Here is a 26,950-nt window from a genome sequence, read left to right as displayed (position 1 = left end):
ACAAGACCAAGTTAGAAAGACTAATTTCACTGAAATTTAACTTCCATTATTCAAAAAGTGGTGATAGTTTAGAGAGAACTAATCAGTCTTTCTGACATGCTCAGGCAGCAAATGACCTGGCCTTTAAACAACCTGCCTAGATGAAGCAGGTTGTGAAGATTGGCTTTGTAGTGTAAAGTGAGGTCATAATGAAAAGGTGTCATGGTTTGCTTTGTATTGAACTACAGCTCATAATACATCATCACAAATCACGTCCTCCATCCAAAACTGCCCTTTTTACAGCTGCCTAAGGCATGAAGGAAATGCTTCTTTCTCTTCTCAAACAAGCTGTCATTTAGTGGTCCCTCAAACTTGTCATTCTGTGCTTACTGAAATGCAGAGAGCAGATCAGTGTTAACTTTAAAAGCCTTTAATAGAGTCTTTACATAATTTCTCATAGTACTGCTTTTTATGCTGTCCTAGTGATTTGCATGAGGCTAAATAATTTTTTTCTGATATGAGGGTTTTTTTTTTTCCCAGATAAAAGCAGTACCTTCTGCTACTGCTTGTGAGGTTTTGGGATCTGAAACAGTTACATGCTTTTTGGGAATGGATAGCTGGAAATATGAAAGCCCAGATATCCATAAGCAGCTTTATTTGCCATTTTGCAGTGAGGTAAGAAAAAAAAGGATGGCTGGCTTTCAACCAGATCAGGACTCAAGTCTTTTGTATTATCTTCTCAAAGGCTTCAATTTCTGTGAGGTTTTTCACTTCCACCTCGAAAAGTTGGGAGATCAGATTGATTTCTTCTTTGGAGAATGGTTCTTCCTTCAGCAACACGTGAGTTATCCCAGAAGATTTATTACCTTGGAGAACTACTGACAGCTGGAGTCTGAGAGAGAACATTTCACTAAGGCAAGTTTTTAGTGCCTAGAATGAGAGAGAAACTGCTTTGAATACCTGGAAGCAGGTGGACATGACTTGTTTAAACTAGCTCCCAAATAGAGTAGTAAGGGTGAGAGGTAGAGCAAGTCAAACAAAAACTTGTCTTAATATCCTAATATTACTTGTGGAAGTCTATTTTATCTCAGAAATCCCTCCCTCCCCAAAAAACTTATGGGTCTCATAGGGATTTGATGTAGCCCACAGATATGCTCAGTAGTGTGGTTAATATGCAGCTGTTCCAGATAGAATCAGGATGCAAACATAGTACCAGCAGAAGCTCCTAGGCAATGTAGGTTGTTCTTGACAATCACGAAGAAAATCATCGTTTACCAAAAGCAGATTTTGGCAGGGGCCTAAAATTGCTTTGTGCACATTAGGGATAACTTTGAGGAAAATGAGATGACTGTGCATCTCCTGCAGTACCAAAGTGCACTTGTTTGAAGATTAACTGGAAAGGGTTGCATTGTATTGAGAAGTTATGGGAAGAACACTGCTGTTCCATTTTTATTTCTCAATAAATCCATCTGGTATATTTTTTCCAAATATTACTGTAAAGTAGTTACATCTGGAGCACACTGAGGTACCTGGTAAAAAAGCCTCAGAAAGATTGGGTTGGTGTCTTGGCTGAAGTCAGCAGCAGCGATATGAGCAAAGCAGTGCACAAGGAGCAGGAGAAAGCTCCCAACAGAACCCAGACAATCCCTCAGAATGAACAGTTTGTTCTTTGAGGTCTGAAAAAGAACAAATATCCAGAGCTGAGCCAAGCACAGCCAAGAGTCAGCTGAAGTGATGCAAATGCAACTCTTCCACTTGTAGGGTTTTGATGTTAGGGAAGTTAAGATTCAATTTAGAGAATATCAGGGAATATCCATATAATAAAGAATGCAGCATTGTCATAAGACTTCATTTAGGACGTTTTCCTCGCATGAAGTCTAAAGCATTCTCACATTGTGTTTCTAGACAGTTGCATCTTCAAGTATCATGAACTTTAGGACACTTTCCCTCTAATGTTTCACTTTTAGAAATACAAAATCTGACTATTTTGTGCTATCTGGTTATAGCAAATAAAACGCTGATAAACTGCTCACTTCCATAAAGGTGATCTGTAGAAAATTTAGTGTAATTTGAACATGAGAGACTGGGTAACCACAGCTGACTTAATAGTATGTGCTGGGTATGACCCTCCCATTAAATACTTGTTTAATCTCTGTACTCTAGAGTGCTCTGTTAAGTTCACGTTCAGAGAAATCCAGATCATGCCATTAACATGTGGGGGTCTTACAGTTCTATCAGACATAAAATGACTTAAAAATATGAAACCTTCCTGCAGTTCGCTTCCTAGTTCCATGACTTAATGGATATAATAAAATGACATAGGCTGATTAGATGTGAAGTTGACAAACCTGATAAAAGAAAGAGTTTCTGAAGGCATTGCCTGTGGCATTACAGAGGGGTATACTGGAGGCAACACACAGGTTAATTTCTGGAGCCTGCAAAGGGAAGGCAAATTGCTTCTATAAAAACTGTGCATGCACATCAGACCTGCAAAGTAAGAGGGATTAATGGGACATAAATTCATTTAAATGTCAGCTTTGATTTGCAGTGGGTACACAGAGCCAACAAATACCACAAGGAAATGGGAACTGTCTAAAAAAACTCTCACATATCACAGCAATTCATCTTGCCAGTTTTCTAATGAAATACATTAAAGTGTACTCTTGCCCTGGAGCTCTGACTGGAGGCATCACTATTTTTATTATTCTTTTATATTTCTGTGAAACACCCTGGACAGTCTACTTTGAACAAAGCCTTAATCTGCTAAGAATTGCAAAATGAAAATGAGAAACTCCTTGCTTCAAATTAGGAAAGAAATACGATTTATTCTAATATCATTCAGTCTGCAACGATTAGGTAATGCAAGGATTGAGTGATGTGCCTAGGAAGGATTACACAGCAAATACAAGAGCTGACCGTGGATCTTGTGCAACAGAAATTTGATCTCAAAATGGTCCTGTGTCATTGTGGAGAGAACACAAAGTCCTCCTCCTGCTGTTTGCAGACTGGCCATTTTCAATTTGATTTTACTTTATAATTGGTAGATGCTTTGCAGCTTGTTGGCTGAAGGATTTTTTGGATAACTGTTCTTTTTGAAGAACTGATTACTAAACATCAGTATCTCAAAAACTTACATCAATGTGAAGTCTGAGAAATTGCAGGAAAGAGATGCCATACTGATATATGACAAACTCCCTCGTAGATAGAGTTGTAGAATCGACTGCTATTAGTTCTCCTTCTTGAGTCAACAAGGCATCTTGTTTACTCTGACAAGAGCTTGCTGTTTCTACAAAGAACAATAGAATTTTGTTAGACTAATTCATTTTGTTTGTCCAGGAGGAAGCACTGCGATACAAGTGTCTAACGTGCTGCGTTTCTCACTTCATAACATTTTTGTCATTCTTCAGTATAAAATCAAAGCTTCTGATGAATTATCAGTTCTTTCAAGGGTCACGCAGAGCTCAGTGTTCTTAGGCAACCCCCAAAACTTCCTTCTTCCCAGGCATTTCAAACAAGGCCTAGAAAAGTGATGACTTGTGTACCTCAGACTTGATCAACAGCCAAGTTGGCATGATTCTGTATTCTGAGTCTGTCCTTCACTGTTACAGTGCTTCCTCCAAATTGAAGCTGTCTGTTCTGCAAGATCTTATCACAATAAAAACAACCAAGGGCTGCCTGAACGATGAAACAAAAATCTTTGCATTACACTTGAACTGGAAATGCAACGATAATCCTGCCTTCAGCTGTGGTACAAATAGTCAAGTTGCACAAGCTAAAATACATTTACTGAAAAGAAAATCAATACTGCTTCCAAAAAAGAATGGCTATTTAATTCTGTGCACCAATTATTTTACTGCAGTCTCATCATTTAAATAATCACAGATTAGCTCTAAAGTGCTGATGAATCTGCAGGCTTCCCAATTTAGCTAAAATCACCAATGCTTTCTAAAGGGATCTAGAGGTGATAGAAAAATGGTAGAAGCAGTAGTGAAATTACTGTTACTTTAGCACAGATTCACTGAAGTATCTGACAGCTGAAGTCTAAGTTCCAGCTGTCAGATGGGAGAATCTCTCTTTCTAGCCTTTCAAAGTTGAAAGCTTCCAATACGTTTTTAAAGGCCAGAGTAAAAGGAGGTAACTGACAGTACCTTTATCTCCTCTCTCACCGGGTGTCTCAGATGACACATAACTTCTGCTGTCTTCCTCCAGCATCTGAACCATAGACTTGAGCAGAGGGATCACTCTGTGATGGATGACCTCGCATGTACTGTGTGAGATCCCACTGCTGCCATAATATCTGGCCGTCTCATAGTTTTCAAAACAGTGTTGTGACCCAGAGAAAAGCATCTGAAACATCACAAGAAAACACATGTGACTTGTGTTTCAGGCGTGTTAAAAATCTCACTGGGAAAGCATCCTGGCATTCTTTGCCTTCTCGTAAAAACCTTGCACTGTTGGTTCAGACATCCTATGCAGATTGACTGGTGACTCAACAAGATTCTGTTAGGAGCCTGTCTCAGCAGTTTAAAAGCTTTTTACAATGGTTACAGTCCCACAGCACCCAACTCTGATTCCCAACTCTGATTTTTCTACATCCTCCAAGCTGCTGTAGATGTTGTAATACAATAATTTGAACTGCATTTCTTGTATTTAATATCCTCATTTTCTCTGGAATCCATTTCTAAGTGTCATACATGTAATAAAAAGCTTTCTGTTCAACGTTGCGGTCTAATAATTCTATCTCAGTTAGATTAATAAGCTGAAATTCAGTTAATAGTTATTTTCTCATGGGGATGGAAGAGCAGAAGAGGAGGACAGAGATAGCTCCCAGGAAACTTTAAAGGAAGGACTCCAAAGAAAAGGGCAGAAGATGAGGGAAGAATGTTAAATTTATGCTTTTTAATGTAAGAAGTCCAAAATGGAACATGGAAGCCAGTCAATATGAAGAGCAGATTCTGAGTCTGTTGACTTAATGGAAAGACTCACTGACTCTCTTGTCAAGAGGATGTAGAGATTCGTGGGACATTACAGGTGATGGGATGGGATGTGAAAGGTCCCTTTAAGAGAGGGCAACTTGTGGGCTTTTTCACTCAAGCATATTTGAAAATCATTTTTGCACTCTCAGGGATTTTACCCAGAGCATGGCAACTGTTCATACTTTTGCTAGAAAGTAACATGACTGTTTTTTATTTGCCTGAATGTGAGGTCAGTACCTTTGCCTGCTGGGTTTGGATATCTGACAGGTCCCTCAAAAATTCCAGCTTGGTGTATGCAGTCTCCACGTTAGCTTGTTGTTTCAGCATGCATTCCTGAAATTCAGAGGCTAGAGCGAGCACGGTCTGGAAGAAATGACACAAGAGTACTTCAAGCTTTCATTTTCTGATGCATACTGTGGCTGCAAAGCTTGTGTGACAGCCAATGGTGTCTGGGTAGCCACCACAGAACAGTCACAAAAACTGCAGGTGATGACAGGAAGGGCCAAAAACTCCACCCTAAAGGTAACAGTTCAAAGAGGGAGGATGTAAGAGAAACACTGGAGGAAATAAATGGGACAGCTTGACCCTGGGGTGCAATTTGTCTGTGCTTCTCAAGGGTTAACAAGTTCTCTGACCAGGAACGTTCGGCCTAACCCAGCAGTGAGCTCACCTGTCTGTGCACCAGACTGGTTACTGTTTCCGTACTTGACGTGCATCCCCTTTGCTTCTCTCTCTCTGTCATCTCCATGTATATTCGCTTTTCTTCTTGTTGAATTTTTATAACAAACTGCATCAGCTTTTCCAGTGCCTTTCTGATCTCCAGCAGAACCTGTATTTCCTGTTCTTTTTCATCTCTGTCAGCTGTAAGCAGCAAATATTAGCAGTAGTGCCCATCTGATAATGGAAACTTACAGAGCAAACCTGAAATAATATGCGTCCTAAACATGCTTCACCACATCTCTGTTCTTTAACCTTTAGAACAGCCCAAACAACCAGATCCTATGTCTGTCTTGTCATGCTTCAGGAGGACAGGAGTAGTTTCTAAAGTTTAAGCTAACATCTTGGGAGGGGACAAACATCACACACCCTGCTTCCCTTCCCTCGTCTCTGTCTGTAGCTAACATTTTATACCTTTGAATAGTAAGGGCAATGCAGTGCCCAGCTGGCTGCTGAAATACTTTGAAGCTCTTCTCTCAGCTTCTTTCAGAGAGGACCCTTCAAGAAAATGACACATTTCCTCAATGTCTTTCACTTCCCCCCTGTATTTTATCTGTAAGAAATGGGAGAGAGTGTTTCAGATACTGTTGCAAACTTGTATAATAGTGACTTCTTCTGATGCTCTTTCCTATGACACATGAAAGCAAGAGGTTGTCTAATTTGATCATAGCTTTTCCTAGCCTTTTTTTAAAATGTATTTTATTGTGTAGACATTGAGTGCAATTCTGTTTCTGATGCCACTAAGAATAGTGTTGTCCCTACTGTGTATCGACACGTTCTGAGTTTGAACCGGTGGTTACTCTGTTATGAGACTAGACACCAATCTCTTAAGGTGGGAAAGAGTGCAGTGAAGTAGCAACACATCAATTTACATTTTGGATTTGCACTGTAGTGAGAAGGGAAGTAAGCTGAATTCAGATCAGCACCATCCTGGGTGCAGCATCAGTGATCTTTTAATTTAATGCCTGTGGGCAAGCCTTCATAAAGAACTTTACAGAGGCCAGCTGCAAAAACAATGCACGTACCTTCTGTGCCTTTCCCTCGTTTGTAGCATCAAGGACATGAAGAAACAGAGAACTCAGTTCTTTAAGAAGCCCTTCTTCCTTTTTTATTCTGCAGTGCCAGTATATTTGCCTTGAATTTATTTCCTTCTCTAGAAGGTCCAGCTGAAATGCAACGACAGAACAAAATAGCTCACATTTGCAGGAAGGTGAAAGGTTACAAACTTAGTTGAAGCTTACTTATGAAATCTTCATTCAGTGCTTTCAACAACAGCACATATCCAAATTTGCTGTCATAGGGGGATGAGAAATTTGCAGTCCTGAATCCGTGCATGTTATAACTCCTGTTTGAAGTTATAATGCAATGTGTACTTTGGGATAGGACATAAAAGAGGGGGTAAGAAGAGCAGCAGCAGAAGATACAGACAGAAGAGGGAGAAAAATGGATAATGAAAAGAAGAGGCAAGTAAAATGACATATATATATTTCAGTTCATCTTGTACTGTAAGAGAATACATTTGTGGGCCATAGGAAGAGGTGAAATTGCCTAACAGTAGTGGAAAATCGTGAGCAAAGAGTTTTCCAAAGTTATCAGACCTGGAGCAGTAATTACCAGCTCTGAATCCGTGGCTCTTGGTAAAGCTGTGAAGGGCTGAACAACAGGAATTACATTGTGTGTCCAGGGGTGGGTTTGAGCACCGACAACAGGCCCAATTTCACCTGTAATTGGACTGATGGTTCTGGCACCAATAGTGATAGGGACAAGGCCTGTGGGTAAAGAAAGATGAGATATAATCCTTAGAATGCACATCATGAATACAACTGTTCAGCTGCAACCCCAATGATCAGATTTTTGAATGGGTGAAAGCTGCAGCATGATTTGGTCTCAGTCTTAGTTCCTATTCACCATTTTTCTGGTTCTGCTTGTTTTGAATGTCAACACCACGCACTCTGATATTTTCCATTCATTACTGAGACATAAACTGATCTGCTCTGGGAGGGTGATTTCCTGGCTCTGAAAATAATGTGGATGCAGGTGATGATAGAGAAGTCCTTTTCTCTTTACTGTTAAAATAATCAAATTCATTTTCCCATTCTACCTTTTCCATTTCCATCTTCCATGGTTCCTGCGAGTGGGGAAGGCTGCCTGCTATCCCAGTCAAAGTCTATTCCCAGAATTGGCACCATCAAACGGGACCCACCGGGATCTGGGATATTCATTCCAAACACTGCAGGGATCCACATCTCTGTGCCAGGATATTTGATCATACCTAGTTTGTCCCCCAAAAGAGAAGATGAGAAACATAAAATATTAGACTGATTTGTGATGGAAAGACCTTCAGAGGCTGACAAACGCAGGATGGATGGGGGTACTTCTGCTACAGCTTCCAAATAAAGTTGGCTGGATTCATCACAGTATTTGTGATGGAGGGTTGGAACTTGATGATCCTTGGGGGCCCTTCCAACCCAAGCCATTCTGTGATTCTGTGATGCTATGGTTTGCTTAAGAATGGCTATTTTGACAAAAACCTTCCAAAGGTTTTAACTGCTAATATTTTGGCCAAAACCTGTGATGGAAACGTGTTCATTACACTAGCCATAATTGTAATGACACCCCTTTACTCTTCAAAACAGACTGTTGTATACCTACCCAGATTCCCACCATTACTCTTGAAATTCGAAGCTATTTCTTGTTTTTTCCTGAGGCTTTGCAAGCAGTGCATTGCATGGTAAAATCTAGCAGTGAAAGATTTCTTCATATCTTCTACTGAAGCCTTTAGCGCTGCCAATCTGCCTGCTGCTAGACAGGTGTCTTCCAAAATTGATGCCTTAAGCTTCTTTAGAGCATTCACCACGCGGCTTTGGGAAAGCAGGCACTCAGCTTCCAGCACCGCTTGGTAGCTGCCACCATGGGGCAGCACCTTGCCTTGCTGCAGATGAGCTCCCTGTACTCGGGCGATTTTCCCACTCAGAGGCTCAATGAAGGAGTCTCCAAGAAGCATCAAGTTTCCAGAAGGATCCGTCAGCCCACCTAGAGGTATGACTTCTCCTGTAATGGAGAAACGGGAAACAAAGAGTCAGGACATCACCTGGTATCACCTGGCAGCTGGTCATTATGGTCTGGTCTTTCCATTCAGAAAAAAGTACAATGGATGTAGAAACGAGTCTAATAAAATAAAACAAAAACATTTGTGATGCTGACTGATCATAAAATAATTTGCCCACAAAATGGTTTTAAATGAAGTCTCCTAGTTTCTACTTTAGAAGATTAAGATTCCCACTCCTTTTTCTGTGTGTAGTGTATCTTCTAAAGTGAACTATAAAGAATATATATATGTGAAAATGCTTTTAAAAAATCTAGAACTTCAGCCTCCCCAGCCCCTAAATTATGTATTTCTTGCTGCTTTTATTATTTTAACAGAGCAATTGGACCATCTTTGAGTCAAATCACAGAATGTCAGGGATTGGAAGGGACCTCAAAAGATCATCTAGTCCAAATCAACCTCAGTCGCTTGTGTCATAGCTATATTGGTTAATGCAGTACCTCAAATGTCTCTCGTAGATTCAGCAGACAGTTTTACTGACTTTTAAAGTGATAAAATACAATTATGGAGAAGGATTCTCTCAGTAAAAAGCTAAGGTGTGGATTAGTCTTGACAGGACAAGGCAAAGGTGGAAGGTGAAAGTGTCGGCTTTAGGCTCCATCTGTTCCATGCCTGTAATCAGTGGGTTAAGGGCAGGCTAAATGTACAGTGCATACCTCATTTACCAGTTAATAAGGAATTCACCTACCAGTGTTACCATCCAAACCGACCCCGAGTATTGGAACAATCTTGCCTCCTTCTGGCTCTGTCATAGGACCCCCGATCTCCAGCGGTGTCAATGTGCCGGTGATGGGGTTGAGGTATGTCCCACCCACAGCCAGCTTTTGCCCAGTGTGAGGATGGATCGTAACCCCAAGCACTGGTACTTCTATTTCTGTCACTGGATCTGCCATGAGTCCTCCCAGCGCAAATATTTTTTCAGGACACAGGACTGGAAATTTTGTCTTCACGGGTAGGCCGGTGTCAGGACAAACTGGGTAAGGAATGTAGGGAAATATGGGTACTTCAGGCTTCTGACGCTCACCTGTATGTAGAACCATAAGAAATTTAGCATGGTTATGAGCACTAATGCTAAAGGCAAGGAGGCATTAGAGCTCAGAATAGAGTCTATGAAGCTTTCATAGAGTGCTCATACTAAAGGCCTGTAATCTTTAGGCCCAGAATTAAATGAATGAATGTAAGCCCTCTACACCAGCTTTATAATTGTTTTTTGTTCGTTTTTAAACCTAATTTGTACTTTGACCTTTTCCTTGGAGTGAGAATCTTCTTGGCATATAATAGTTTTTATGGTTTAAAGAGCAGACAGACGGAAATAAGTCACAAATAAAGAATACTTCAAGACTTCACTGTATACAAGCCTTGTAACATGTAATACTTTTTATTCACATTGAGTCTTGTATTTAGCTGAAGAGAAATATCTTCTAGTGTCATGCTACTGCGAAATTTTCTCAGATTTTGTTTACTTTCAGATTTTTGTCGAGCTTAAAATACATGCAAGTATACCAAGGTGTTTCATGCTGTTGGTTTTTTTTCCTTTTACACCACTAAAACTGTATTCCACAAATAAGGAATTGAATCAATTGATTATTTCATAGTAGCTCTTACCGGAAGCAGAATCAACAGTACAGACCAGCCTAGATCTGATGGGATCATAACCGACGTTGCCAGCTACATGAAGCACCTTCCCAGTGCCCGGATGCAGGAAGTGGTTGCTGGGTACTGGCCCAGAGCACTGGCTGCTCAGCAGCATGGCACAGTGCGGGCTGGGGGTTAACAGCCCAGTGACAGGATCCACAGAGACAACATCAGGTGCTCGGGCATTGCCATTTGGGTCTAAAAGCAAAGCACAATAGGAGGGGAAGAAAACAGCAGCCTGTTATCCTCTCAGAAATCCACTCTTTTTGAGAAACAATGCAGAATAAAGTCCTACTGATTACTTTCCTTTTGTAACAACCCCTTAACTTGAGTTGTTAGTGAGTACTCAGTGAGGACACTTTTTCTGAAGTATGCCTCTCTTCACTTTGCTGTTGGTTCTTTTGTCACCCATTTATGAAAGCATCAAAAGGAGCGTACCTGCACCTTCCTGCCTATACTTCCTTACATGCTAACATCATTTTGAAAAGAATTTCTAGATGTTGTAGTTACCCACAAGCTCCTGTTTGGTCAGGATCCTGGTTTTAGCTTTGTTAAGAAGGTGAGCTCCTGTTCCTTCACCCAGCACTCCCCACGCTTTGAGGCGGTGGCTCTCTGTTATTATTATGCTTGACATCCTGTTGCTTGCAGCATCTATCAGGGCTAACAGGCTGGAATTTAAAAGATGGTTACTTGCCATGTGAAGTTAAGGTAAAATAATTTCAAGGGAGCAGTATAAGAAGAGCTTGGAAGGACATGCAAATGATCTCTGCACTTTGGCACTTAGAGAGCTCTGTGAGTATTTGCTTTGGCTACTGCAGTAAAAATACTGATTTCTCTTTATTCTGTTTTCTTGTTAATCACAGAGTTGATTTTGAACATTTTAAGTCCCGACAGAACATGGTTTGTACACTGACCTTAACTGGCATGATATCACAGAGAGAAATAATTTGGCAGTGAAAGGAAACACTCTCAAAATTCTGTTGTCTTCTAGATTCAGATGGGAGTCTCTTCAGTTTATGGCTCTGTTTGAGATTTAGAACAGCTGTTCATAATCTCTGTTAGATTATCTGTTCCAAATACAAGCTAACCCAATCACCTGCCACAAATGCTTCCAGTTAGCAAATACAAAGCTGTAGCAGAGGTTTTCAGTATGTTTATTACCTTTTGTAGTCCCGCTGGGACCAAGTGGTTGGGCTTCCTTCACAGGCCATCTTGTTTGTCAGCATTTCTGCCAGTCTCATCGCCTCTCGCAGGGCAGAATTGAATGTGACATAATGCTCTTCCTGACATTTCAGATCATGCTGCAGTAACTGCATCTGTTTGTTCACGCCTTCCTCATATTCCGCAGCCCGCTGCTTCCTGTGCTGCATCTCTTCTTCTGCCTAGGTGGGATATAAGGTCCAAACATGCCTTCTCTTGTTTTATCTAAATGTAAACAGAAATTCCAACTTTCCTGCCTTTTATTAAAATAACAAAAATGAGAAGTGACAAATAATTTTGATCTATTTGTTTGAATTGGAGCGCGCATATGCTGATAACTCTAATACGCTGAACTGCAATTATCCAGCATGCAGGTGATGAGCAGATCTGAATAAGCTAATAACTTAAGATATCCTTTCAACAAGTGATGCAAAACTTTTAGCGGAGTCTTAAAAAAAAGTAACTTTAACAGTGACTTACTGTGTAGCATACACATTTTTCCAAGTGAGTTAGTGAGTGTATTTCTGCTTATAAGAGCCAAAATCATTTCATTCTAAGAACTTCTGTAGGAATGTAAACGCAGTTCTGAAGCAGAAAAAAGATGTTCCACATGCTAATGCAGACAAATGAGTGCTGTTTTCAAAGCAGAAAGCTCTGTTACTAAAGGGACTCTCAGAGAGCTGAGATGTATGGATCTATCAGACATATCAAGAAAACAAAAAAGTGAGTAATCTTTCAGAGATGTTTCTGTGTTAGCATGAAGCATTAGCAGCAAATTCAAAAGCCTTAAAAGGGCCAGTGTAGCCTGTTGTTTGCAGTCATACAGTGTTAACTGTTTTGCAGACTACGACATATGAAATGTTTAAAATTACAAAAACGATGTTCTAAATGACCATACCCAAAATTATGGAAATAGAGTGCTGCAGATGTCATTTGCTATTCCATGTGTAAATGATGCTGAACTGAGCTCTACCTGCTGTTTTGCTTTTAAGTAATTCTCCATCATTGTGCTCTCGTATGACTCCATCTCTTCTGGGATATTTAGTGTCATGATCCAAAGGTTTTTCAGTGCAGATATTTCACTCGTAAGCTTGCGATATACAGTTTTCACCTGAGGCAAATAAAAAAAAGAAAGCAATTAGGACTGTAAGAGATAATACGAAGGCAGTACATTTTCTCTATAACTTTGATGCCTTTTTATGCAACAAAAGTACATGACATTGCCTGTTACCTCAGTACAAAACACTTTCATGTCAGCTTTCCTGAGGGTACGGTACAATGACCTCTCCACACTACTCGTCTGCTAACTGCGTTCTGTAGTGCAGCTCCCTCTGCTGCCCGTTAAGCCAAAAATACAGGTAGTCTGTATTAATTTTATTTTCCAGATGAAAAATTGAAGCTGGGAGATGAAGTCCCTTTCCAAAAATGTGCAGAGCAGAATCATAAGAAAATCAACATGTCCTGCCTTAAGGTCGCTATGCTTCACATGGTATATTACATGGCATAAACATGTTTAAGAATATGGATGCGTGTCAGCGTTTCAAGTTCTAAAAACATTAAAGTTGAAAGAAAGTACATATAAAATAGCTGATGGGATAGTGGGAACCAGCAAAGTTACTTGTTTTAGACTCTTTCTGTATAATTGAGTAGCACCAAAATACTCTTTACCTCTTCTTTGAAATGGCCCAGTTTGGCTGTGACTGATCGTGACTGCCTCAGCAAAAGTTCAAAGAAAACGTTGGTGTTAAATGACTCAAGGTCTATGTGTTCTTCAGGTTCCCAAATATCACCCTTTTTCAGGGAGCAGGCTGAAATATGAATATTCATTTATCAGTGTTTTTCACTCCATGACAGTTTTCTGAACAAAGACTTTATGCAAATCAATAAATCTGGGCCACTGCACATTGCTAGATGTGGGATCCTGGCTCCATATATGCAAGAAACCAGGCAGCCCCACCGTTATTTAGCCTTTTTGTTATCTGACCTGTTCCACCAGTGCTGCAAGAGTCAGCATCCATGCTACCTTTGTTCTGCAGCCAGGGGTGATATTTCTTGATGGGAAAGACTGTTGGTACATGAGAGGAATATCTGTCCAGATTGTATTTCAGCTGCTGCCTTCGAAATGGAGGGCAGGCCGTGCCCTTCTGTGACCAGCTAAGTCCCTGACAAAGAAGCTGCAAGACACAACAAAATTGAACAAGTAAGTTCCTTTCCTCATTGCGACAAGTTCTATTTTGTGATTCATGTGTTAGTCACTCAATAAGCAGGATGCATCGTTACCTGTTAGGCAAAGACCCCGAGGGTCTGTTCTCTAAGTACCTCGCTAGGGTGGTCTGTTCTAAGGCAGAAGAATTACTAATCTTAGCAGATAAGGCTGAAACCAAGGGGAAGGAAGTATAGTTATATGTTGTTTGGATATGCTGGCTGAATAAATCACATCTTCTACCATTACCATTATTTTACTTCAGTAGTCTGGTTGAAGGAAAAGCCTGTTGATTTCAGGACACACTACAAAACACAAAGTAATGGCTGCCTGGGGGATTTACAGTCTGAAGGACCATTTCATTTGTTGTGAAACAGCACGTCCGATCTCAGGTATGTTGTGCTCTCAGGGACTTTTTTCTGAATAATTAGAGAAGAACTGCAAGCCACATGAATGAGCACTGCAGAAACTCATCAGTGATTTACAGTTCTTTATAATGACTTTCCAGGACTTATTTATGTCTTCTTTATTTTAAGACAGGTTTGTGCATATGTTAAAAAAAAATTGTCATCTCATCTGTCCTTCCTGAAGAGATGCATGGAGCATTTCATTATGTGGCTAGATCTAGAAAATAGGAATGAAATTCACCTGTACCTTAAGTGCCTCTAAGTGGCCTATGTATCAGGTAAATATCCTGGGGCATCAGTGGGGCTGGATAAATTCATAGGGATGATTTTACCCCTTATATAAAACATGAGGTTGAGTCAAGATTTTCAGCTTTATAGGGGATGCCTGAGGAAACAGGTGGCTTGTGGGTTCATTGCACAAAATCTTATAGTATCTTTTGCAAAGAGATTTTGTGTAACTGCTACTTACTGTCAACACCACACAGGTAATAAGCAATGTGAGAAGTCCCGTGATTACTCCAATAATCGCTGTCCAGTCAGGTTTCAGTAGGAGGTCTTGTTTTTTGGCAATGCCCACCTGCACAGCATATCTGGGAGTTGTGGGGAAGAATGGCCCCTCTTCGTAACACTGTCCTCCAAGTGGCATGACCCTAATGAACTTAACGAACATAAACAGAAATGCCAGTCGCTGACCTTGCAAATTATTTAAGTATGCATAGTGATTTAAATCTGAAGAGTTATTTTGGCTATGACACTCAGTCAAAACTTTGCAGCAGTTGTACCATTTTGCACTCAGATGTAATGCTCGTGCACGAAAACACCCACATTTGTTGCTGTATTCACCTGTGCAGCATAGCGTATAAAAATGAAAAGATGCTCACTCGTATCTTTAACATTTCCTTTCGTTTCCAAACCATCATTTGGAACATTAAATGCTTTGCTAAGAGGGATATTGTAAATGCAAAGACAGCATTCTTCGATACAAACCATTTTTTTGTGCTGATTGCTGCTCAGTTGTAACACATAGGTACCAGGGTGCTGGAACTGGAAAAGGAAGAGGAGGAATGTTTGGGAAACCTCTCTTATTTCCTCTGCAAGTCTTCGGAAGTCCCCCCAGTCAAATTCAGCGTTTGTGTTGTACAAGTTGTTCCTGGGGGAAAAAGCACAAATGTCTGTTCTTGTCACTGGATTCTGTGTGTGTGTGTGTGTGTGTGTGCATGTAGGTTTATTTTAGCAAGCCTTGTTTGCTGCTTAGGATTCATCTGCACCACTAAATACCCGAGGATTAGCTCGAGTTTAGGTGCTGAGCCTCTAATTGTCCACATAGTGGCACTGTGTTTGAGGCTGCTCCAACCAGTTCTCCCCAAACTGATGTATGTAATGTAGCAGGAATTAACCCTAAGCAGAATCGATATTTAGAAGTGAAGAAATAGCCACTGGGACCCCTTGTGTTTCAGCACCACAGATGCCAGCACGGAACCCACATGTAAAGTGCTGTTATGCATTACCTGTCCCTTTTGTTACTTTTTTGCTTTCAAACTGGATGAATGCCAGAAATGAAATGAAAATAGGCCATAGGAGAAGAAATCTACAGAACTGCCCACAGAAACAAAAGCAGCAAAGGCAGCGCTCCTAAGGTTTGCAGAGCAGTAGAATGTGCCTGCTTCTATTTGGATTAGTTTACCAAAACCTAAGCCTTAGCTTAACGACTATAGAAAAAGGAAAAGAAATTAGGATGAATGAGAGGGAATATAAAGCATAAGCCAGTGAGAAGTCAACTTGCAAAAGTATTAAGACAGGTCTGCCTTTTAATGGATCAGAAATAGCATCAGCAGGGCATCAGGAACAACATGGATATATTTGGTTTTGCTTATTTTAAGGAGAGAATATGCTTTCCTGATGTCTTACGTGAAGTTTCCAACTATGCCATGATGTCTTTTCTGTCAAAAAGACATTGAAGCATGCTTAATAGTGAGATGTCTACTCTTCCTCATGATGTTTCCTCTGAGTTCTATGTTGAGAAAAGTGAAAACTTCAGCCATCTTCTCTGTAACTCATGTAAAAATGCATTAGGTAAGTTCTACATTCAGACTTTGTACTTACACATCATAAACTGGGTAATGCTCCTTGGAGACAATGAACACAATGGTAACATTAGCACTGATGCATGTGGTAGGATTTAAGATGCCAGTAAATATGATTTTTGATGTAGAGGTTGAAGGTCTCAGGCTTTGTACCAGGGAAGATCTGGGTTCTTCATCGTCAGAATTAACTGTAAAACACAGGTTTGGATCATTATGTTTGGATCATTACCAATGATTTTCTATCTACAGAACTGCTTCAGGGTACAGCATTTCCTATTTGCTTTTATGACTAAGCTTTATAGATGCAAATCCGGCTTCCAGAGTAAGGTATACTGTGAAGACAACAATGCCATCGGCATCTTCCTGACATTGGATAATTTTGCACCACATTTTCTTGTCTTTTTTTTTTGCAATGGCTCTGCTGAAGCACATTTGGTAAAGAAGTAGAACTTCTTGCAAAATCTGCAGCCTTTTTAAGGAATCTGTCCCCTTGTGTGTAAGTCAAATTTGGCTTGGCTATGGATTTGAGGATAACTCTGGAGACAAAGAGGAACTAAAGTCCTGCTCTCCAAGAAGAATGCAAGTGGAACCAATGAGAAAGCGATCTGAAATGCCAAAAGCTATGGAGATGATGGTGTAAATCAGAATTGCAGACTGAAGCAAAAGAATGGATCAAGCCAAAGGAGAGGTGAGGAGGGATGGGAGGAACAGAAGAGAGCTTAGCCCTGTCAATTCCTCCTGGGCTCTACCTTTCCTGCAGACCTGTGGACACAGTGTCAGTGAGGGGGCCACGTGCCAGCTCTGTGCACCCAGGTGGAGGCATCCAGCTACCACCTGGCTGTTCCTCATCACCTCTGGGGAAGAGGCAGGGGCCGGGAGGAGGTAACTGCTGGCTTGTGGGTTTGGGTTGCAAGTGAGAGTCTCTGATGTGCAGTGGAGGGAAGTCAGCTTTTTCTTTCACTTCACTATGCTTAGTGTGAACAACTTTTCTGGCTATTTGAAGATGGTACAGTCTGTTGGTTTCTATTTCCTATTTAGTTCGGTACTGGAGATGGTTGAAGCACAATGAAACCATAGTGAAACTATTTAAATATATGCTTTGTAGCTGAATGTGAGAACTTACCTGAAACTGTTGTGGAGGGAGGCCTGTTTTTGTGAAGTGATGAAGCCTTGTTCAGCACGATGAAGTTGTGAAATAGCTGTGGGTCAGGATTATACACTCCTAAAAATCCTCTCCCTGAAGCAATATAAAAAATATTGATTACTTCTGGTTTTCGACAAGTTGGACTTCAGTTTTTCTTCTAGTTTATAGAGCATCAGCTCACTAAACTCCACAAGTTCAGCTGACAAAGCCTCAAACCAAGTTACATGTTTTTCAGTCCATTTTTTCTTATTCTAGGGCAGTGCTTTAAAACACTTGGGCCTTATCCAAAAGCTTTAGGATTTTGTTGGTGTTGCAAGATCTGTTACTTAAGCAGCAACTGGCTTAACTTGGCTGTAGTCAATGAAACTGTGTCAAGGTACCATAGGGAAATGATTGCATCCTATTGTTATTACTAAATTTTCATGCAGCTGTATAAAAAGTGTTCTTGGCTCACAGCTTAATTCTAGAATACTTAAAAAAAGAATGTTTAGCTCCTTCTAATTCTACTTGATAAATTCACATTAAAATCTGAAGCCCAAAAGAAAATCTATACAGATACAGGATTGTGAGAAGGGAGCCCTTTGACAAGCAAAAATACACCTCATCTCTGTTTAGAAAATGAGAGTGGAAGGGAATCTCTGAATGTCTGTCCATTTCTGGAATACTGGAAATGTATAGAACTCAGATAAATGTTCTAGGACTGGGCAGTGACTTAGCATTACTTCACCCTACCAGGATATAAGTATCAACATTTCTTGTTGTTTGTGTTAAAAATTAGAAGGGAAGGCCAGTTATTTATAAAAGCCATTTAATACCTATTTAATAATATAACTCTATACCCAGCTAACACTATCACTTTTCTTATTCTTTTCCTTACCACTTGTTTTCACGATGTATGCTGGATGGGAGTATTTACTTTGTTCTGAAGTGCAGACATCTTTTAAAGGGAAATATGATCCTAGTAGAACTGCTCTTAATTCTTCTAAGGGAACAGCAGCCTAATAGAAAAAGAACTCAGAAAACGTAAGTGAGTTGTTCACACAGTAGCAGTGTAAGGCCAGGCACAAAAAATATGTTATGTGTATAACAGACTAGTGTCTGGGGTTTTTGTTTGTTGCCTTCTGTACTTTTTCAAGGAAATAAAAAAAAGATGATGTTATTTGATAAAAAGGTTGCTCAAAGTCTTGAAAGTTTAGCAAAAACAGGTAGATTTTGAAAATAATGGTATCTTTTACCTTGCTCCCATTTCTGTAAGTGATAGAAAGCTGAGGATTTTCCTCTGCACAGGTGATTTGCAGGGTATCTTTTTGTTGCCTTCTACACTGAGAATCACAGATGCTCTCCAGACGGTCAGTTTGACAGATGCATAAGCCAAGAACCTTGTCATAGCCTTGATAATCTCTGGGAATAGTGCAAACCTGCAGGATAAAAAGGAATAAAATAGCAGTTTGAAAGACAAATAATGACCCATTCTCCTTAAGCGAGGATGGAAATCTGGGCTTCCTGTTTGGCTTCTTATTTCAGTTTAAAGACGAGTTAAAACCTCCTGTGAAAATGCTAATAATGCTTGGTTCTCATGCTGCCTGTGCCTAGCAAAGGAAGAGCTAGGGAGTTTGCTTTTAGGGCAGTTTTTGCACGGATCTTGGATTTGACTGATGGAAAAACACTACACCTTTTCTGAGCAATAGTGAGTCCATTCCTTCTTGGTTAGACACCGTCCTTCTTGATTTCGGGAGGCTGAATCTCGACAAATATCATACGCTTGCCTGACACAATGTCTTCTGCCATCCAGCGAGCTCCGATAACCCAGAGGGCATGTGCAGCGAGCATCACGAGCCTGCAAGAAAAAAAACAGGTATTCCTTTAGAAACCTGCAGCCTCATGCAGCTATTGTTATGCACCATGCTACATTAAGCATCACACCTTATTTGGCTGAGGTCAGAGGAAACCTTTGGACCCATACACACCGTCTTTACTTTCCCACAAAAAAGAAGGATTGATGTAGCCCTAAAACTCAGAACATGTGTAGATCTGGTATGCTATTTTCAGCCTGGTGAATGTATGTAAATGGAAGTGAGGTGCAGGACTGAAGAATGCCAGTGCGAGAGAGAGGGACACTGAATTAGGGCAGTGCATCTGAGGTAAAGAGAATAAAGATCAAAGTCTGAAGTACTAGCAGTCTTCATTAGAACTGAACACAGAACTGTCCATGTACCTGAAACACCTGGCCTTTCCCAAGACAGATGCACGTTTCTTGCCCTTCTGTGGGCTGTGCTGCCTCTGAGCCGCATGGGAAGCATGCTTTTTGGCCAGGCATGGGGTTGAAGAAATCCACTGGGCACGCCAAGCAGCTGTGTGGTGTCAGTGCTGCTCCTTCGGAACGGAAAGTGCCTCGGGGACATGGAACTGGCATGGTACTTCCTTCGGGGCAGAAAAAGCCTGTGAACAACAAAACCAAAAATGTATGGTTAGTTTTCTTTGTATAATGTGGCCGTACTATGTACATTAGATAGAGTCAGTGCCTCTACAGTTTAAATAAAGTGTGGTTTGTTTATATTATAACATAAAAATCAGTAAAATGAACAATACCTCATTTAAAAATATTGCCTGGTTTCAATGGTACTTTTTTTTAATGCAGTACAAAAAGGAAGTCCTTGGCTATGTGAATCTTACAATAATACTGAATGCCCTACAGTAGCTGATTAAGCCAACTTCCTTTTACTATTTGAACTGCTGCAAGACTAATTCATTATCTAAGGGCTTCTCCAGCACTCAACACAATGTCTGGCTACATTTGCTGTTGAGCTGTATGTGATAGAAAAGAATTCTAAAGACGCTAATGATCTCTGGTATATTATCTCCAAATACCTGCTGGACAGTTTGTCAGGTTCTGTTTTCTTCTGCAGTGAACTCCACTTTGACAGTCCTTGTGGTCTGGAAGTTGCAGCTCCCCATTGTCACAAGCAAAGCTCAAGAAAAAGGTGAAAATGAAGAAGAGGGCCATCCATGTATTGCACCTAGCAGCACGAAGTCCCAACTGTGAATGACAAAGGCGTAAGGAGAGCTTTCTTTTCAGCCACTGAATATTTAATGGTGAGTGTAAGTTGAAACATATCAAAGTTTGGTGTAAAATATTGATGGCAGCTACTTGAGCCTATTGTATTCCCCTACAGGTTGTGCAACAGAAGCTATTCTCAGACCAGTATAAAGACTTTGCGTATGAAATACAACATTTTCAGCATAGATAAGTGCTTATCTATGGTTATAGACAATTTGTTACTGTACTTTGTAATCTGAACTTTTCAGGGTCCCCATAACAGCTTTGATTTTTCAAAGACTATGCATCTTCATTTACTGTAAGGAATCATGAGTAGGTGTGTGATATGCTGTGTTTTATCTTTGGGCAGGCTGCATAATTTATGATGAGCATAAAGCAAAAACCCTGCTGAGCACTCTGAGTCTTTTTCAGTGTTCAATATAGAAAAAAGTAATTATTTGTGGTTATTTTGTCCCATTTTTCAAGATCGGTGGCAGATTTTAGTACAGAGTTCAAGGATCTTGTTTTGAACAACTCCTTTTCCTTTTTTTTTTTTTCAAGGGGATTTTAAATGTTGTAATACCAGCCAGAGGCTCACCCTGTTGGAATCTGTGTAAATGGAGCCTGTCGTATCTTAGGCTGATGGGCGCTTAGGTACTTCTGAAACCTTTGCCCTTGTGATATAGAAGACAGCTGTTCCAGCCTGCATGTGTCACGAAGGAGGCGTTGTGTATGTAGCAGAGACCTGTTTCCTTGTGAAATATCTAACCAAACATGCAAAAGCATTTAAGGATAACATTTCCCACCTCTCTCCTCTGCTCCTACCTTTAGTGGCACTATTTAACACACATGTTTCTTAAAGATATTTCCAGTAACTATTAATTCAAAGAGTCGAGTGGACTTCTTAGAGGCACAATAAATAAGTGGTTTCCAGATATATTTTGTACAGCAGTCATTACTGCACTGGATAATCAGCCTGGAAAAATGGGAGTGAAGAGGGAGGGCATTCAGGAAGAGATCAGAGTGGCCTGGGTTAGAAGGGACCTTAAAGATCACCCAGTTCCAAGCCCTACTGTGGGCTGGCTGCCAACCACCAGCTCAGGCTGCCCAGGACTCCATCCAGCCTGGCCTTGGGCACTTCCAGGGATGGGGCACTCACAGCTTCTCCATGCAGCCTATGCCAGTGCCTCACCGCCCTCTGAGTAAAGAATTTCCTCTCAATACCTGACCTAAATCTCCCCTCTCTTACTGTCACCATAAGAACATATAAGAAGTTGCTCTCTTCCTGTTCATAAGCTCTTCTCAAGTACTAGAAGGCCACAATGAGGTCTCTCTGGAGTGTTTTCTTCTCCAGGCTGCAGAAGCCCAGCTCCCTCAGCCTTTGCTCAGAGGAGAAGCGCTCAGGTAACGAAGACCTGAAGCGAGCAGAAGCTGCAGCACCTTCTTCCTCATGGCCACTGTTAGCACTGGGAACCTAAAGCAGGGCTCTCCCATTCCGGGAGCTGGTTGGGGCACCAAGGGCCTACAGACCACTGCTGGTCTCCTCTGGGCCTACAAAGGACCACTTCCTAGGTGACTCTAATGTTATATGGAAACCCACACAAAAAAAACCACAAACTGTGCGCTGTTATCGCACCAGAGCCCCATGAAACGCTGCAGAACTACAGGCTACATGCCTACCAGCACTTCCTAAATTAACTCCACTGTCCTAGAAAGCTTACTGTATTACATCCCCTCTTCAATTCTAAAAAGAGGCAACCATCCCAGTGCATTATTTAAGAAACTAACTGCACCATGATGCTAACCATGAGTGGGCTGTGCTCTCGTGAACAGGTGTATCACACCTTTTGGCCCTTGAACTTCCTCAGACTGCGGTTCTTTGTAGAGTTACCAAAATAGGCCCACGCCTGCCACCCTCCACGAGCAAGGCCATGCTGAACCGCCCCACCAGCTCCGCACGGCCCTCAGGCCCACAGCCATTCAACCCCCTCCGCTCCGCCGTGCCTCGTCTGCTCTGGAGGAATGGGTTGACTGCTGCGCAGGCGCACTACGCGCAGCCATGCCTGCAGGTCCTCCAGAGCAGACGAGACGCGGGGCAGAGAGGAGCCAGGAGGCTGCGCGCAGGTAAAAGCTTTCCGGCCCCCGTGAGACACCGCTTCCGGCGGTGGCTGCCGGTCTGAGGCTTGGTGCTCTGTCGCAGGCGTCCCCTGATCCGCAGCATGGCGTGGTACAGAATAACGGCGCCGTGACTTTTAATTCCACATCAGACGGCTTAGGAAATGCCCTTGGAGATCCCTACAAGCCGCCTGGACCCGGCCCTAGGCACCAGTGGTGGCCCTGTTGGGGCAGAGTGGGACCAGAGGGACCCGCAGCTCCTGGAGAGAGCTATTTGGACGATATCTGAATTGCGCACCGTACGGGTTGCCACAGTTTGTTGGTGCTGCTGCCTGATTTTACAGTGAAAGGATCCGTTGGTATTCACTTGTTTAAACATAGTATAAAAATGCATACAGCCTTTATGTGCGTACACCTAGCAAACATTGTGCTTTACAGGAGGATGTGCAATAGAGCACCCACTAAAGCATTTTGGTAGGGTTCAGCTGGAATCTGAGGTGCCTGTGCTTTAAGTCACGGTCCAGAGTGTTTTGAGTCCAGAGTGTGAGTGCCCAGCTCACCTTGTTTGATTTTGCATTCCCCAGGCACAGAGCTCTGTCTCTGAGCATGCCTGGAGCTGCCCCCATTGGAGAAATCCTGTGCATAGGTCCTGCCCAAAGCAGACTGGAATGCAGGAACTGGCTTCGCTTCTGCCTATTCTGTCCCCTGCAGGGCTTTGCTTGGTGCTTAGTCACAGAGCACACCCAGTAAGTTCTGGTACTTGCCAAATAAAACATAGTTATTTTGTAGTCTTCCCCTTCCTTTTGTTGTCCCCCAATATCTCTTACCTTGCAAGCCAATGCCTTGCTGCCACTCAGTATCTGAGCAGGAGAGGAAAAGAGGGGGTGGAGAGGAATAACTTCTTAACCTGATTGCTCTGCTCAGCTGAAGCTGCCAAGGGACTCTAAATAAAGCAGTGAATAGTTCTGTGGTTAAGCATTCAACTCCTTCCTTTCAACAGTTGTTCTATATTTCAACCAGCTGCTTCTTAGCTCTGGATTCCATCATAATTCTCAAAGTTCTGGTGCTGGAATATTCTCCAGAGGAAGTTGAGTTTGAGATGGTTCCCCGTCAGACAGAGCGCAGATAGAGCTCAGCCATGGGAATGCAGCATGCGTGGGGTGAGCAAATGGCACCAGAGTCTCCCTGGGACATGAGGTCTCATAGGCAAGGAGCATGAGAAGTTAGCAGCTTTCCTTCATACAGGAAAGATTTTAATTATTTGACTGCTCTGTGCTGTACAAACCTGTGTTCTGTGGTGATGGCTCTGGAATAAGGAAATGACTTGCAAAGCTTTTTCCCTGTTGAGTCTTAGGTTGAGGATTGCTGCTGTTTTTAGCAGATGTAGAACTTCCTTTTTCCACAGAAGAGATACACAGTGTTGCTCTGTATGTCAAGTTGTCATTTGCCTGGAAGAGACTGGAGTTGAACATCCCCATAAAATGTTTCGTGACTGTAATCAAGGGAAGAATAGCTAGAGCCTGAGTCATCTGCAAATCCCTGCCTGACACGGTGACAAAGGCAGGTAACTTTTAGTTGTTATTTAACTTTTCAGTCCAGCAAAAGGACAACAAAGAAAGAGGGAGAGGCCAAGTGCATCAAACTCCTTGTTTTTCCTTTAATTTTTAAAGAAGATAGGAAAAAAAAACCAGTAAGCTATTGTGTTAATAGTGTCAAAAAGCAGCATATTATTGAAGACAGAAAGTCTTCAATAGATTTCACACCTTCTCCAGTATTGCCTGAAGAGACTATACGGGAGTCAAAGCATCCCTGGTGAACAAAACAGGTGCTGGATTTTCTGTGGGTTTTGTTGTTGTTGTTTGTTTGTTTAAGATCATGTAATTATTTTGGTTAGGACTGCTATTTTTCCCTTGTAGAACATAACCACTGGTATTTCCAGTGTGTGGAAGAGCCACATTACAAACAGCACATTATGTTTAGCTGTTTTTCTTTCTGGTCAGTGGGGTTTGAGGATTGATTGTTATTTTAATGACCTGACGTCTGGAATAAAGAGGCACTGATTTAGTTTTAGTAAACATAGCAAGGCAGACCAGCAAAATCTTGATCTTTTTTATCCGTAAAATTGAATGAGCGTTTTCTAAATGAAGGAAATGTTGTGTTCACACAGACACTAGTGGCATATATTCTTCTGCAAATATTTGACCAACCAACTCCATAGTTGTGCATAGTTGTATTATTTTTCAGTATAAACATTATTCTCCAGGTAATGCTCACTGTAGCCTTTGATTCTGCCAGAGAAGGCCAGTTACCTTTAGATAATGCTTCGTTTACAGTCATAGAGACTTTCTTAAGAAAAGATTAAGCAAAAGCTGAAATACTTTTCAAACCTTCCAGCGAAAGGCTGGGCCTTCACGAATGTACCTTGGGACAAAGCCAAGGTTCTCGATGACGTTACCCCTGAGTGACTCTTGGAAGATCACTGCTCTTGGAACTACAGCTTTCCTCAAGCAGCTCAGTGTAGCTACAGGCTGAGGACGTTATGGCAAGCAGATATTTGGTGTATTCCCTTTCAGTTTCACAGCTCGCTGAACTGGGAGAGGAGGGTAAAGTTAATGTTCTTCCCCATCGGAGAGAAGATCTTTCTTTGCAGTGCAGTGTGTTTTCCTATACTTGTGTGTGTTTTGGTTCTGTTGTTGGTTTATATATATATATATATATATATATGTGTATAGAATGTACCTTATCCTGCAAAAGAGGAAGGAATCTTTTTTCTGCACAAAATACAAACATGTGACAGCGTAGCCTGGAGTTTCCCAGGGTTATTTGTCATCATCGTAGAAACAACACCCATTAAATTGCGGTGGTGAAAGCAACCAAACATATGCAAGATTCTTATGTATTTACCTTCCTCTTTCCCTGGCTTTCATGATTTATTTCTCTTTATTCTTCAACATTTACTGCTGTTCTAATTCATTCCTTTTGGGGAATCCAATGAATGTAAGGCTTCCCGCACTTGGGACTTGGTCGTCATGCTAGAAAACAAAACACCTAAAGACTGTTTATTTTGAGATAATGCTGAATCATAAATTCAAGTAAATGAGCACATATTTTTCAGGTCCCAGAGACAATGCAGACTAGACGCTGTGCTTTTAGGGTTTTTTTTTTGTTTTTTTGTTTTTTTTTTTTTTTTAGTTTTTAGGCTTATTTTTTTGCAACAGCAGTGTTAAAACCTGGGAGGACATAAATTCATGCCTTTGCAACTGAGCTCTGTATCTGGACAAGAAGATGGGCTGCGGTGGAGTGTATGGAACACAGTGGGGCTTAGCTTTGGTTTCCTCGGGGAATTAAAAACCAAAGCTCCATTTCATCTGTAAGAGAATGTGGCTGAGGCATTTGTCCGACAACATTATGTTGTTGGAATTAGCTTACTATGAACACATAAAATAGAGATCCAGAGTTAAGGTGACCTCCATAACGTACATAAATACCATCAGGATGGACTCCAGCAGTGAATGTGCGTCATGTTAGCAAACAAACTCTTTGGCTGCAAACACCAAGGACTGCTGGGTTCTGCGGAAACTTATCTCGTCTTATATCAGAAAAGAGATTGCCTTTGTGTGTGAGTAATAATTCCAGTGAAATTGAAAGGTTGTGTTATCTAGGAGTCAAAACATGCATACCTGGATCCATTACAAAATGAAATCAGAAACTGAAAAACTATTTAGATTCATAGCAGAATAATTTCTGTTCCTAGCATTTCCTAGAGCTTTTCATGCAGGCAGATATCTCTTGCTGAATTGAAATGTGATTTCATGACAGCCCGAACTGTACCCATACTTCTTGGTCCTGCGCAGTGAGGAAGCTGTATGGAATGGGGAGAATGAAATCCAGAAAAGCCTGGTGAGGATGATGGAGGCTGCAGTTGGAGGGGGCTCTGCTTTGCAGACAGTGACATGCCCTGTTAAGTCTCAGTGTTCGTGAGGATAGAATTTGTTTGGCCTTCAGGGCGGGTTGCTGTGTGTTTCCATGCTGCTGCTGAGCAGCTTGTTGTGAATCACATTCTGAAAGTAATTGTGAAGGGTTCAAAAATGGGCTTCTTTGGTAGAAAAGGGCTTGAGAGGGCTTTGTTTAAAATGAATCAAAATGCAATGAATCTTAACATTTAAGTCTGTTGCTCTATTAGCCCATGTTTTCCCTTAGAAATCCATGTTTTCCCTTAGATCTGAAGGGAGTATTTATTCTGGCTTACATAGCAAGCCTCAGGTGATGGTATTATGATTTCTGCATGTACCTGTTACACCACACAGATTTCAATATTTGTCTTTGGATATCTTGTTACGTTCCAAA

At 41.3% G+C, this 26,950-nt stretch overlaps 1 protein-coding gene across 5 annotated transcripts; it reads right to left on the bottom strand.

Moving 5' to 3' along the window:
- LOC110387733 lies at positions 394-25,276 on the bottom strand. Of its 5 annotated transcripts, none has more exons than XM_021376241.1 (29): positions 23,431-25,276; positions 20,320-20,488; positions 19,667-19,890; positions 19,124-19,288; positions 18,687-18,869; positions 18,329-18,449; positions 17,431-17,544; positions 16,327-16,495; positions 15,211-15,373; positions 14,693-14,881; positions 13,598-13,787; positions 13,282-13,421; positions 12,587-12,724; positions 11,575-11,795; positions 10,924-11,081; positions 10,384-10,611; positions 9,467-9,802; positions 8,325-8,723; positions 7,774-7,944; positions 7,287-7,441; positions 6,698-6,838; positions 6,087-6,225; positions 5,626-5,816; positions 5,193-5,318; positions 4,128-4,326; positions 3,114-3,265; positions 2,328-2,414; positions 1,509-1,655; positions 394-909 (listed from the first exon to the last, which is right to left on the bottom strand). In XM_021376241.1, exons 2-29 carry the CDS (start codon positions 20,453-20,455, stop codon positions 697-699), a joined length of 4,995 nt encoding a protein of 1,664 aa, XP_021231916.1. In that variant the 5' UTR covers positions 20,456-20,488; positions 23,431-25,276; the 3' UTR covers positions 394-696. The 5 variants fall into 5 exon arrangements, with proteins under 5 accessions (XP_021231916.1, XP_021231912.1, XP_021231917.1 ...); XM_021376237.1 differs by lacking the exon at positions 23,431-25,276 and adding an exon at positions 22,294-22,500; XM_021376242.1 differs by lacking the exon at positions 23,431-25,276 and adding an exon at positions 22,294-22,500 and having other exon boundaries at positions 13,637-13,787.

The sequence above is a fragment of the Numida meleagris genome, chromosome 23, assembly GCF_002078875.1.
Source record: "Numida meleagris isolate 19003 breed g44 Domestic line chromosome 23, NumMel1.0, whole genome shotgun sequence".
Classification (NCBI taxonomy): Eukaryota; Metazoa; Chordata; class Aves; order Galliformes; family Numididae; genus Numida; species Numida meleagris.
This window is presented reverse-complemented; position numbering and strand designations above follow the sequence as displayed.

Excerpts from the sequence above, each read along its gene's own strand:
- LOC110387733 (XM_021376237.1), bottom strand. Across the intron at positions 12,725-13,281 it reads TGGGCCATTTCAAAGAAGAG|GTGAAAACTGTATATCGCAA; the intron begins GTAAAGAGTATT and ends TATTTGCCTCAG. Across the intron at positions 10,612-10,923 it reads GACCAAACAGGAGCTTGTGG|ACCCAAATGGCAATGCCCGA; the intron begins GTAACTACAACA and ends CTTTGCTTTTAG.